General features: G+C 42.8%; 1 protein-coding gene across 1 annotated transcript in view; it reads right to left on the bottom strand.

Moving 5' to 3' along the window:
- WNK1 (WNK lysine deficient protein kinase 1) overlaps nt 1-8,998 on the bottom strand; it is a 141,742-nt gene extending 132,744 nt beyond the window's left edge. The window contains 1 exon segment of the mRNA XM_013997884.2: nt 7,934-8,998. Coding sequence (XP_013853338.2) covers nt 7,934-8,686 — 753 coding nt within the window. The 5' untranslated portion in view covers nt 8,687-8,998.

Here is a 13,619-nt window from a genome sequence, read left to right as displayed (position 1 = left end):
ACTGTGAGTTCCTGCTGTGGTGCAGTGGGTTAAAAATATGACTGAAGCAGTATGGGTTGCTGTGGAGGCATAGGTTCTATGGGTTTAAAATTTTTATGTCATTTTAATTAATTTAAATAGCAACATAGGTTTTATGGAACAGTGAGAATTTTAATGGACAGTGAACAGCCCAGAAATTTGGATTATTATAAGAGACTTATTATAGGCTCCTCCCTTACTCAGCCTCCACTCTCACTTAGGTTATCCCAAATGATGTTAAGGGACTTTTTAACAGCCAAATGCAATAAACAATTTCAACAGCCTAAACAAATCTATTTCTTTTCTATGCCTTCTAAAATTCATTCTCCACATCTACTACTATATAAACTGGACTTCTCTGCTATGTTCCTTTCTGGATATGTTATTCCCTTGATGTTACCATTCTCGTAGTGTTCTACATAACCCCTGAGCTCTTTTTCCTTTGCCCACCCATTAATCACTCCTATTTTGCCTTAACCCCATTATTCTCCCAACTCTTCCCCTATTTCTCTCTTCATATATATCCTCTCCTTAGATATTTCATTTACTTCCATTATTTCAGCTATGACTAAGATAGACATTTGGGAACCACCAGCCTCTATGTCTACTTCAGACCTATCTTTTGAGCTTTAAGAATGTATCCAACTGCCTACAGAACTTCTTTTTGGACATTTCACAAGTATCTCAAATTCAACAGGGCCCTTCCCCTCTCAAAAAAAAAAAAAAAAAACAAAACTCCTATTCCTTCTTATTCCCTCCTTCAGTTGACAGTACCGTCATCTATTCCCACCCTCTTATCCACGCTTCATGTTTCCTCCAAATTCCACTTAATCAATTAAACCCTGCATATTCTACCTACTAGATTTAAGATTCCATTCCTCTATTCTCATCCTGGTTCAGGCCCTAGAAACCTCATACCTATACATAAAATTAAACTGTACACATCTCTAGTACTCCTTATATCCATTCTTCACAATTTCTACTAGGCAAATCTACCAATTACTTCTTTGCTTAAAATTATTTAATCCCCACTGCCTACAGCTGAGTATTTGTGTGGGACGTTCAAAGAGCATGTAAATATAACGCCTAGGAACTCTTCAGCATGTTAAAGAGATGATATATTGCATTTCCCAAATTCACCTTAATCTACCAAAATCCATGGATACTCGAATCCCTTTTATAAAATGGTAGAGAATTTGCATATAACCTATATATATCTTCCTGTGTACTTCGAATCATCTCTAGATTACCTATAATACCTAATACAATGTAAATGCTGTAGAAATAGTTGTAAACATAATGCAAATGCTAGGTACACAGTTGCTACAAGTGCAGCAAATTCAACTTTTGCTTTTTGAAACTTTCTGAAATTTTTTTCCCTATACAGTTGGTTGAACCTGTGGATGCAGAACCTGCAGATATAGAGGGCCAACTGCATATTATGTTGTTTACCTCAGAATCATTAGCCATTAAGATGATCCTATCATTATTCCGAACAATGTTTACTTCTATCGACTCAGAGAAAATGTGCACATCAATGACTGATTCACTAATTCGTTTCATCTCTCACTGTTTGGTTTATATATTAATTCATATTTGATTAACATGAGACCATTCACCATATACATAATGACCAAAACACAGATCACCTGTCTGAGAAATTGCACCCTGGCTGCACAAAAGGCATCGACAGAAATAATGAGTTGTTTTTCTTTTTCTTTTTCTTTTTTTTTGTCTTTTTGGGGCCACACCCATGGCATATGGAGGTTCCCAGGCAAGGGACCAAATTAGAGCCATAGCTGCTGGCCTATACCACAGCCACAGCCAGCACCAGACCCAAGCCACATCTGCCACCTACACGGTAGCTAGCAGCAATGCCGGATACTTTAACTCACTGAGTAAGGCCAGGGATCAAACCCGCATACTCATAGGGGATACTAGTCGGGTTCTGAGCCACAACAGGAACTCCTAATTAGTGGTTTTTCTTAGCTAACCTAAATATGATGATTATACCAAATAGATTTCCAAACATTTTCTTAAGTTATTCTTAGTCTTCAATTTCTTAAGTTTTCTTAAATTTCTGGGAAAACTGTATTTGCCTATGATGACAACCAGCTTATCTGATGATTCTTCTCTAAAAATCATTAAGCACATTAACTTAGCATAGCATTACATTAACATGTAAATCTTGCAATGCCAAGACTCAAGTCACAACATCAAAAACTAAATTCTTTATGAAAGTCCACCTGAAAAATCTAAATTAATACAAATTAGGTGAAGATATACAATCAGGTCAACCACAAAACCAAGCAAATTACTAAAGTTTCTCCTCTCCTATAGAACATACCAATAACCAATCTTTTTAAAACCACATACAAAATTAAAGTCTGCCATCTGTCAAAAGCACAATCTTCCAAATAAAAAACACTCTCAAGAAAAGCTTCTGGAGAAGTTCAGTCGTGGCTCAGCAGTTAACGAACCTGACTAATATCCATGAGGACTCGGGTTCCATCCCTGGCCTTGTTCAGTGGGTTAAGGATCCTGTGTTGCTGCAGCTGTGGCGTAGGTCGCAGGCTACAACTCCGACAAAAAAGACAAAAGAAAAAAGAAAAAAAAGAAAAGCTTCTAGCAATTTCTCTTCGGTCTGAAAAGCTGCTCCCCTTTGTGTTAAGATTTAATAAAACAAATTGAGAAAATAAATAAAAAAGTTCTAAAACCCAACTTTTAAGTTTAACACAATCAATTTGTAACAAATGATAACTTACAGCCTTCCAAATAGATTTTTTAAAAACATCATATCCTTGGGGTTTTTCTGGTCTTTTTAGGGCCACACCCGCAGCATGTGGAAGTTCCCAGGCTAGGGGTCCAATCAGAGCTGTAGCCACTGGCCTACGTACGCCAAAGCCACAGCAACAAGGGATCTGAGCAGAATCTGCGACCTACACCACAGCTCACAGCAACGCCAGATCCTTAACCCACAGAGTGAGGCCGGGATTGAACCCAAGTTCTCATGGATGCTAGGTGAATTCGCTAACTGCTGAGCCACGATGGGAACTTCAAAAAGCATCATATCCTTTTTATTATACTGTATCTTACACCTCACATTTTTCAAAGTACCTTCACATAGTAGTTTCAGTTGCCCCTGAGCAATCCTGTAAACGTCAGTAAGACATGTTACTGGTAAATCAGTGTTACAGATTAAGTTCCTTACTCAGGGTGAGCTAACTGGGTGACACAGAACCCAGGTTTTCTGCCTTAAAGCTTGTTTCTGATAATACAGTATTTTATTATACCATAGTGAACTCTCCACATTCAAGATTAGAGAATCTGATGTGGACCAAAGAAAGGCAAGGAATATGGATGAAATGACCCTGAGATCTAAAATTATTTTAATAACAAAACATTTAATAATTATCAGAGTATACTGAGCTGATATCTTCAAAGAGCTCAAAGACCAGTAGACAAAGAATGTAAATGAAAAATTTTTAATCAATTTGAAGAAAACTGTAAGAACGATCCCAAGAGGAAAGATCTTAGCAAATTCTGGAAACTAGTATTTCAGAAAGACTGGCATTTGGAAAAGTAATAGGTCATGAAATTAGAAAGTTAGGCAGAGGACAGGTAAAGCTAAAGAATTTGAAAACACTGATGACAACATCTTCAACATTTCTCCTATAAGAATGGTAGTAATGTTAAGAGTTTAGCTATGTTTTTCAAGCATAGATGTAAAACAAATCAAAATTTTCATCAGCACCCTCAGAAAGACAGCCTAAAAAAGATGCCGCATCATCACAGTTAAATTTACGTGCCAGGCCCTGTCCTAAATGTTTTATATATGTACTAATTCATTTAATCATCACAACAACCCTGTAAAATAGGTACTCTTACATTCCATTTTGCAGATAAGAAACTAGCACAGAAGTTATCCAAGTTACACAATCATTAGCTGAGCCAGAATTTGAATTGAAAGTCAGGCATTTTAGACCTTAATTACTGCTATACTGCAAAAAAAAAAAAAAATGCCATCTTCAAACCTAAACTCAGGTCATGCCAAGTTTCACCTAGTCTTGCACACTTGATTTTCTTTTTTTCCGTAACACAGAAAAAACAAAATGCAAGATCCTAAAAGTAAGTAAATATAAAGAACTGGGACAGCAAAACCTGATGATAAATGATTATGAGTTTTTTCATGGTACACTAACATTTCCAGAAGTTATAATTTGAACATAGACATTGTTGCTGCCTTTACAGCTTTATCTAAAAAAATTTAGAAGCTACCAAAAAACACAACATGTTTAAGATGATTTCTGAAAATGAGAGCCCAGTTTTAATTCAGTGTTTCCACAGAGATTAACTATGATGACTTTCAAATGACCAGGATCTTGCATTAGATTCTGAATGTCAAGAAATGAACTCAGTCACCAGTCAACAACAGAACAGATTCTACATTTGTTTTACACAAAAACAACTTCTTTCAAAGTTCTTATAGTAGAAACAATGTGATACTAAAGTTCAGAAAGAAGGTAAATAAGAGAAAAGGAAAACATTTAAACCCCTAAGACTAAGTAAGAAATAACTCTATCACTGAAAATCAACCTAAATATAATTCTCAATTCCTGTACCACAAAAGTTACTTTTTTTAAAAAAAATTTTTTTAATTAAAGCATAATTGATTTACAATGTTGTCAATTTCAAGGTTACTTCTTAAAGCAATAAATCTACATACATTTTAAATCAAATCTTACCTAGTCAAAATTATCCTGTCTTTAATTCTATTCTGTCCTGTTTAGAAGGAACAAGATTATTTCAAAGAAGTCACCAAAGCAGCTACCCTTCAGTTACCTGAATTTTGCCTATACTCCAAATCAGTGACTGAGAATTTAAAAACCAAACAAACAACCTCCGAGAGTATTCCCTGAAATTTAGTTCCTGAGACTGAAAGTTACTGCAGATTCCTAAATAACAAGGAATGTGGTACAAATTTTAAAAATTGATAAACTTCATAAAACATTAATATCATATACTCGTGATGAGACACAAGCCTTAACTTACTAAAAGCAAGACAAAAGTAGACACTAAGTAGTTTGGAGCTTAAAATTTATGATTTGACCTCTCCTTTCAGATCTGGAAATAATCTTATCAATGTATCAAGTGAACGGCAGTATTTAGAAGAAGCATGAGAGAAAAGTCTTTAAATAAATCACTCCTGAATCTCAGTGTATAACATAATTTGCTTCAAGGAAATATATACATATAGATGGCTGCACCCACAGCATGTGGAAGTTCCCAGGCCAGGGACTGAACTCTCGCCACAGCAGTGGCAACCTAAGCAGCTGCAGTAACAATACTGGATCCTTAACCCACCAAGACACAAGGAAACTCTGCTGTATTTCTTTAAAAAAAAAAAAAAAAAAAAAAAAAAAATTCCCTAAAAAAGCAACAGAGTTCCCCTAGGGCTCAGCAGAAAATGAATCTGACTAGCATCCATGAGGACACAGGTTCCATCCCTAGCCTTGCTCAGTGGGTTAAGGATCCGACGTTGCTGTGAGCTGTGGTGTAGGTCATAGACATGGCTCAGATCTTGCGTTGCTGTGGCTGTGGCGTAGGCTGAGGCTACAGCTCTGATTGGACCCCTTGCCTGGGAACCTCTATATGCTGCAGGTTTGGCCCTAAAAAGACCAAAAAAAAAAAAAAAAAAAAAAAAAGGGCAATGTAATCTCTGCAAAGCCCAGCAATATATTTTCTGACCAAGGCAACAGAGAAGTAAAATTAAGGTACATCACTTGTCTAATAAAAACTAGGTAAAGAAATCTGCATCTTAAAAGCTCTCACTTATCACTTAAGATGCTGTGGCATCAAAGTATTACCTATGCATTATTTATTAAGAATCATTATTTGTTTTAAAAGATAACTATGCATATTGTGACTAAAAATAAGCTTGATGGAATGAAGTTTGACTTGTATACAAGTCATTCTTCATCCCCAAAAGCCTATGTATTTCTCTATTTGAAGTGATTAAAATCAACACCCAGAAATGTGGAATTTGCCATAGTTACAGGATCAGATTTCTCCAGAAATCTGATAGTAACTTATACACCAAAACAGAATTGCTTCATTTGAGATTTGCTAATTAACTATTTACTAGACTAGTTTTTCCCCCCCACTGTATCATTACTTCCAAGATAATAAACTATCAGAAAATCCAGATATAAAAGAAAATCCCAGCTATAAAGGAAAACACACACATTACGTTCTGAGAAGTTTTAAAATTTAAATAATTAAAACTAACAAAATTAATCCATAAAGTGCTCAATATTTCTTTGGGTCTAGTCTTAAGACACTAAGGTAACTAATTGAGAGTAAGAAAAGGAAAACTTAAAAAAACACCTAATCAAACGTGAAACCATGAATAAAATCCAGGATCAGTAGCATAAGGTACAAACAAGAAGCAGGTGTCTACCTGTAAACCAAAATGTTGCCTGTAAACCAAAAGGAATGGAACCTAAGTTTTTAAGTATGACTGATCAACATGAAAAAAGTTATGGTTTGACAAATTTTTGTTTTTTTAAAAAATGATCTGCCATCTTTCCAACTCTGAAACACTATAAAATTGAGCACTTTTTATTTCACAATGCCTTATAAGTTCTATGTCACTAACTATAAAACTTAAATTACTTGTCAGTTTTTCCCAGGAAGTTTACTTCCTTCCACATGCTAATTTCCCTTCACATTTGATATGGCCTCAGTTATTTGGAAGGTGACACTCAAAGGGTTAAGTGTTAACATATTAGTTCATGGAAAATAGATAAATTCTTAGACCTTTCAGTTTGGTTCATATTCTATTTCAGTTTGGCCCATTAGTCTTGGCAAGAAGATTATGGGTAATGGCATTTTTCATGTTTAATGCAGGCATTTTCATTCTGTGCAGCTCTGCTTCTTCCATAACCTATACATGTTCACTTCCTGATGAGGACACCATTCAATCAAGCTGCTACAGGTCAAGCAACAAGTAGCCCAAACCCAGCTATTTAAACCTAGAATATACCTGTCAACCAGGATGACACACCACTATTTACACCATGAAAACCTCCTAGAGATTAAAAAAGGAAGCCTTGTGACTCCTTGGGATTCTTGGGAAAGTTTGGCTTAAAAACCTTTCACAAGATTAAAACAATGATAATAACATTACTACTGTCAAAACACATTATACAATTTACACAGGCTCCTGTACTGTTCACAGTATAGGGAATAGGCTGCAGGCATACTTTAGATTTAATTACCAATGTCAGGTCACTGCTAGCTTCTACAAGGTTTAAGCATCATTAGGTAGAACAATATCAAACACTTATTGTACATTTCTAGTCACAAATTATTTACCCAAAGAAGAAATACCTTTTAATAGTTTATTAGATTCCTGTGTGACCACGAACTAAGATACATCCAAAGGAAGGTCATTCGTGAACAAGGTCTTTCTTAAAAACACAGCCTGATCTCACAGATGGAAACACGCGCCTAACACATCAGCAGCTCATCATTGCAGACCTCCTGATGAGTAGAAGGCAAGAAGGCTGTGCTTAATCTAACTCAAAAACTTCCCCACTAACTTCAAGTTTCCTGCCAGACACTAAAACAATAACGAGTAAGCAAGACATTTGTACCAGGATGCCTTTCACCACTCCTTCCCTAGAAGCAAATCGCACTAGCTACAGCCACTAACTCCTATTCTATCCAAACACCTAGGTGCAAGCCCCAAATTCTGGTTTCTACCTCTTTTCAAAAGTTGGCCTCCCACCACACTCGACTTGGAGCGAACAGTTAGAGAAAGACATGCCAAGGGTGAACTCTAGAAACTGGTCGAACTGAGCCAAATCTGGGATCCAAACCACCGTAAAATAAAGAAGTAGCTCGTGTATACCTGCAGTTCACACCAAGCGACCTCCACCGTAGTTTCGGTGTCCAGACCTTTATAGACCGTCTTAAAGGAGCCCCTGCCAATTTCGATGTCAAACTTGAGAAAGCGGCCATCATTGGACATGCCCACTGCCTTGGTCTCCAGCTCTTCGATGTCATCCTGCTGCTGGCTCCGCTCCTCTTGCGGCTCCTTGGCGCTGCCGCCGCCGCTGCCGCTTCTCGCCGACGGGGGCTCCTCTTTGCTCCCCGCTTGGCTGGGCTGGGCAACCTGACGGTCTCGGCTGGCGCTGCCCGGGGCCGAGGCGGCGGCCGGGACTGCGGCGGCCGGCTCCCCTGGGGTGGCGGCGGCTGGCGGCTGCTGGGCCACATGGGCGACAGCGGGGGTCAGAGTCTCCTCGCGGTGGGGCTCCGGGGGGCTCCTCTGCTGGGCCACCGCGGCGGCGCCGGGCTGGGGCAGTGGGAGGGGGAGGCCGGGCAGCTCCAACGCCGTGGCGTTAGAGTCGCAGATGACGCTACGGCGGAAGAAGCGGTGCTCGGTGGTGGTGGTCGCGGCCGCCCCCCGGCTGTCCTTGTCCATGGTGTGGCGGCGACGCCGGTACTCCTCCGTCCTGCCGGCTCCGGCGTCCGCTGCCGCGGCGCCCAGCTTCTCCCCCACCGAGGAGTCCGAGCTAGAGCCATTCTTGGGGGCAGGCGCTGGCGGCGAAAGGAACAGGGAGCCCGGCGGGCTGCTCTGCTGATCGGCCCCGCCGCCAGACATGGTAGGAGTGGGAGCGAGGCAGGCGGCTCTAATTTGGATAGAAGCGGGCCGCTGTGGGCCGACGGCCCCTCACTCGGCACTGACTCGGCGGTCCGAGCGGGAGGCGGGGCAGCGGGCCGGGCTGCGGAGGCCGCTGCGGCTGTCGAAACGGGCTGCTCGGGGGCGGTGGCGGGGCGGAGGCACGGGGGCTGGCGCCTCACCGCCCGCACCCATCGTGCGGCAAGCGGCGGCCGAGCGGACGGGAGCGGCAGCTGCGCGCAGTCATGGGTGCAGCGCGGGAGCCCGCACCGAGTCCAGGCGGGGGCGGCACTGGCTCCCCGCCGCCGTGGCCCGGCCGGGCGGGTTGGGCCCTGAGGCCGGCAGCTGCGCGCGGACCCCCGAACGGCGGCCGCTCAGGCGCGGAGGCGGGGGAGGCCGCGCCGGGGCTCGCGGCCAGGCGGGCGGCCGCTCCTCCTCCCCGCCAAACTCCTGGACGGCCTCACAGGCCACCCATCGCCCGACGCGAGGGGCAGACGCGCGACGCGGAGGAGCAGAGGAGCTGCCCCCGGCCCCGGGCCTCGCCGCCCGCCGCGGGCCCGGCGGACCCCGTCCCCTCCGGGCCGGGGCCGGGGGCTAATAGAGGGAGGGCCGGTGGGGAAGGGCCCGAACCGCTGCTCCTCCGGGCCGAGGAGGGCAGGGAGGAGGAAGGGCAGTCACCCCGTCAGGAGCTTCTGTCACGGAGACGGTGCAGAGAGGCCGAAGGAGAAGAGCCGCGTCCGCCAGGGAAACTCCGCGCTAAATGGCGCCGGGAGTCTAAAACCTCCACACAGCCCGCTCCGGCCCCGCCCCCCAGCGCCCGGAGCGCCCCACCCCCACCCGCTGGCGGGGCTCTCGCGCAGGCGTGCTGTCCCGAGGCCCCTTGGGACTTGTAGTTGACGCGTTGAGGAATGAAAGGGACGGAGGAGGAAGGCGCCTACGACTCCCGTGTCGCCCTGCGGTTACTTAGCCTGATGCCCGACGGGAACTGTAGTTCCTTTTGAAACCGCCCCTTCTGGAAGGTGGGTGGGAGCGTCACCGTGGGTCGCTAAGCCCCATCCCTCAGTCGGCACCAGCTAGGGAAATCATGACTTAGGCATTAATTGTGGAATGAGAGAAGGGAGAAGAAAAGGAAAGGGAGGCAGGACGAGGGGAGAGGCTCCCATCATGCTCTGCTGAGGCGAGAGCGAGCTCTTGGTGTTGCCGTGGCTGGAATATGGGCTGCTTCTGTGTAATGAGGAGCCGCGGCGGTGCTGAGACCCGGGTGTGGTGGAGAGCAGGGGGAGCCGGACCCCCTCCCTGGGCCACAAACTTTGTGCATCACACTGATTGGGTGCGTGGCAAGGAAGGAGACAGGGAGAATGATTGTGCGCCTACCTCCCATAGCACTTAAGGCCGCATCCTCGGCTCCAGCCCAGGACACACACTCTGGCTCTCAGTGTTGGGCTGCCCCAGTGTAGTCAAACGTCAAAGCGAACTCTGCCAGAAAAAAAAAGACTGTACGTGGAAAGGGGGGAAGGTGAGGTGGTAATGGACTCAAAAGACAAGGTCTGCGGATCTTTGCGTCTTTTACCACAAGCTTGAAAGAGCTGAATTGACTTGGACGAAACTTAAATGTCCAACTGTCTTTTGCTTGGTGCTTAATAAACCAGCATCCCTCTTTACTCTAAAGGTGCATGAATGTACACATGTAATCTATATCACGGCTTTGGATGTGGAGGAAATCTGCAGACTTGCGGCTTTCTCGAAAGCAATCCTTGGACTCGCCGGACCCCTTACTCCTCTCAGTTATTCAAGATGGTGCAGGTGATGAGCACCAGGGGGCACCCGACGGAGAAGGAAGCCAGACGCGAGGCCAGACGGCGGTTGAAAGTCTAAGCTCAACGGTAGGAGCTGGAAGCACTTAAACGTGTGCAACCGCACAAAACGTGCGCGCGCTTCGAATCCGACTCTGGCTCAGGCTCAGGCTCCGGCTCCTGCCCCCGCGCCCGCTGGGGACTCGCTCCGGCCGGGGAAGCGGCGGTTGGAAGCAGCGCGACCGAAGGTTTGTTAGCGCTAGTTTCCTAGGAAATGCCCAGACCTACTGGAAGAGCTCCACTTCGAGAAGTTTTGTTCTACAGTTCCTCTGATAACGTAAAATAGTTACACTTATTTCAGTTCATCAAATTACACTTCTAGGTACGCAGAACAGTTTGAAAACCAGCGGTTGTTAGGTTTCATGAAACTGTAGCAGATAATGAACATTTTAAAACAGGAATTCAGTAGAGACAACTAGAGTCTTAACATGTTAGCATTCCACTGTTTTAGAAAATATCCCCTTCACTCGTTAGCTTTGTGTTAAGTGGTTTGTCTCCAGGCTTTAACTTAATGCAAAGCAAGGGGAGAAATGACTTTAAAGTAGATTTGTATGGTACTTCTTGAGGCAGCTTCTTAGAACTCGTGAAGTTGTTGCTTTACTAGGGAAAATAGTCTACTTTAAACATGAGACCACTGTTTATAAATTGGTGAGTTAAAGGAGATCAGTAAATCACAATGTTCAAGTTTGGCACCATAAAAAAAAAAAATGACATTTCTGTGTGACTGGTCATTAAAAGCCTTTATTATTACCTAGTCTGCTTACCGGGCCCTGAACTTGTGGCCACACTGCATTGGACACAAGTCCCTTGACAACCACCATGCCCTATCAACACGTTATTTCAGCCAGGAACAACTAATTTCATTGTAAATAATTGAATTAACTGTTGACTTAAAACCACACTTGCCCATGTGATGGCTTTTCCTACTTGTGTAATGTTAGTTGCACTATGAAAACAGGTAAAACTCTTGAGTGTAATCATGTTGTGTACAATGGTTAGATTTAAAGATTAAACTGTTTATGTGAATGTTTTACTACAGAATTTATTTGTTCAGCTCCCATTTTAATACTTACCATCTTTCAATCAACAGGGTATTTTCTATTACTCATTACTGTTACATCCCTAATAATTATTTTCCTTTCTCTGTCACTTCAATTATTAAGTAAAGAATTGACCTCTCTGTAATCCATATAAAACATCAAGTTAGAGGTAGCAGAAATAACCCAGAGCACAATGGATCCACTAAGCTTAGAGATTTGACTTCCTGGCTGGTGGGTCCATAAGAAGAATATAAGTATTTTATTTTCTCTCACCATGTTCTTTTTTTTTTTTTTTTTTTCCTTTTGGTTCTTTTAGGACCTCACCCACGGCACATGGAGGTTCCTAGGCTAGGGGTCCAATTGCGCCAGCCACAGCCACAGCCACGCCAGATCCGAGCTGTGTCTGTGACCTACACCACAGCTCATAGCAACGCCGGCTCCTTAACCCACTGAGCGAGGCCTGGGATCAAACCTGCAACCTCATGGTTCCTAGTCGGATTCATTTCCACTGCGCCAGGACGGGAAATCCTCTCACCATGTTCTTTATTCACTTTAGTCCTTGTTCATTTTCTCGGGTTGATTCATGTTTCAAGTTCCACATCCATTCATATTTTATGTTTATATGTTCTCTGCCATTGGTAACTGGCCAACAATGATTGATTTATTAGACAGTGGCTGCACATGCAAAATCTATTTTATTTTGTACATGGCATAATTCATAGGGTAGCTTCTTAAAGTGTAGAGAAAAAAGAATACCATCTTAAGAGCATTTCTCCTTGTCTCTTTTCCCTCATTTCCTATGCTCTTTTGTTTTGCCTATGGTAATTCTTATTTCACCTCCTTGTCATCTGCACCTCTAGAACGAAGGGAGAATCAGGTAGTTAATCAATGAAGAGTAAATTTTTAAACCTTTTTTAATATTATAAATGAAATAAAAGGGGCTGGGCTTGCCCTATATCAAAACATACTGGAAAACTGTAAGATTAAATCTGTATGATACTAAGATAAGTACAATTAATGGAAGAAGCCAGAAACATGTATTGAGAGTTCCAAGCATTATGAGAGTTCCATAATTGAGGAAAATAGCCTTTCAAGTCAGTGGGGCAAGGTTAATAAACGTGCTTGAACAATTAGTTATTCATTGGAAAAACAAATTAGGTTAGATGTCTGCCTCACACCATTCACAAAATTAATATCCATACAGTTTAAAGAGATTTTTTTTTTTTTTTTTTTGGCCGCCATGTGCGGTGGCTTGATGTGGGATCTCAATTCCAAGACCAGGTATTGAACCATAGCGGTGAAAGCACCAAATCCTAACACTAGACCACCAGGGAACTCCCAAAAGCTAATTTTTTTTAAAGAGCTCTAAGAATTTTTTAAATCTAGGGAAAGCATGGGAAAGGAATTAAAAGAACAACCCAAAAGCCATAAAGAAAAATATTTGACTATATCAATATTGACAATTCTGGAGTTCCCACTGTGGTACAAGGGATCAGCAGCATCTCTACAGTGCCAGGACACAGGTTCAAACCGTGGCCCAGCACAGTGGGTTAAAGGATCTGGTGTTGCTGCAGCTGTGGCTACGTTGCAATTGCAGTTCAGATCAGGTCCCTGGCCCAGGAACTCCATATGCCACAGGGTGGCCAAAAAAGAAAAAAAAAAAAAGATAATTCTGTTCAATAAAGCACAAATGATGAGCTGGCAGAAAAAAACTGGCACCTGTATAACAAAAGACTAATAACCAAAATATATAAATAACACATTTAGTCACAAAGAAAAAGACAGCTGAGTTCCCTGGTAGTCTAGTGGTTAAGACTCAGCACTTTCACCACTGTGGCCTGGGTTCAATCCATGATCTGGGAACTGAGATCCCACATCAAGCCACTGCACACCACAGCCAAAAAAAAAAAAAAAAAAAAAAAAAACTACTTGACAGTTGAGATTTAATTTAAAAAGTAATACTTAAAAAGAAAAAGAAAAATGGAGTTCCCATCGTGGTGCAGCAGAAACGAATCCGACTAG

This window comes from Sus scrofa, chromosome 5, assembly GCF_000003025.6.
Source record: "Sus scrofa isolate TJ Tabasco breed Duroc chromosome 5, Sscrofa11.1, whole genome shotgun sequence".
Taxonomy (NCBI): Eukaryota; Metazoa; Chordata; class Mammalia; order Artiodactyla; family Suidae; genus Sus; species Sus scrofa.
This window is presented reverse-complemented; position numbering and strand designations above follow the sequence as displayed.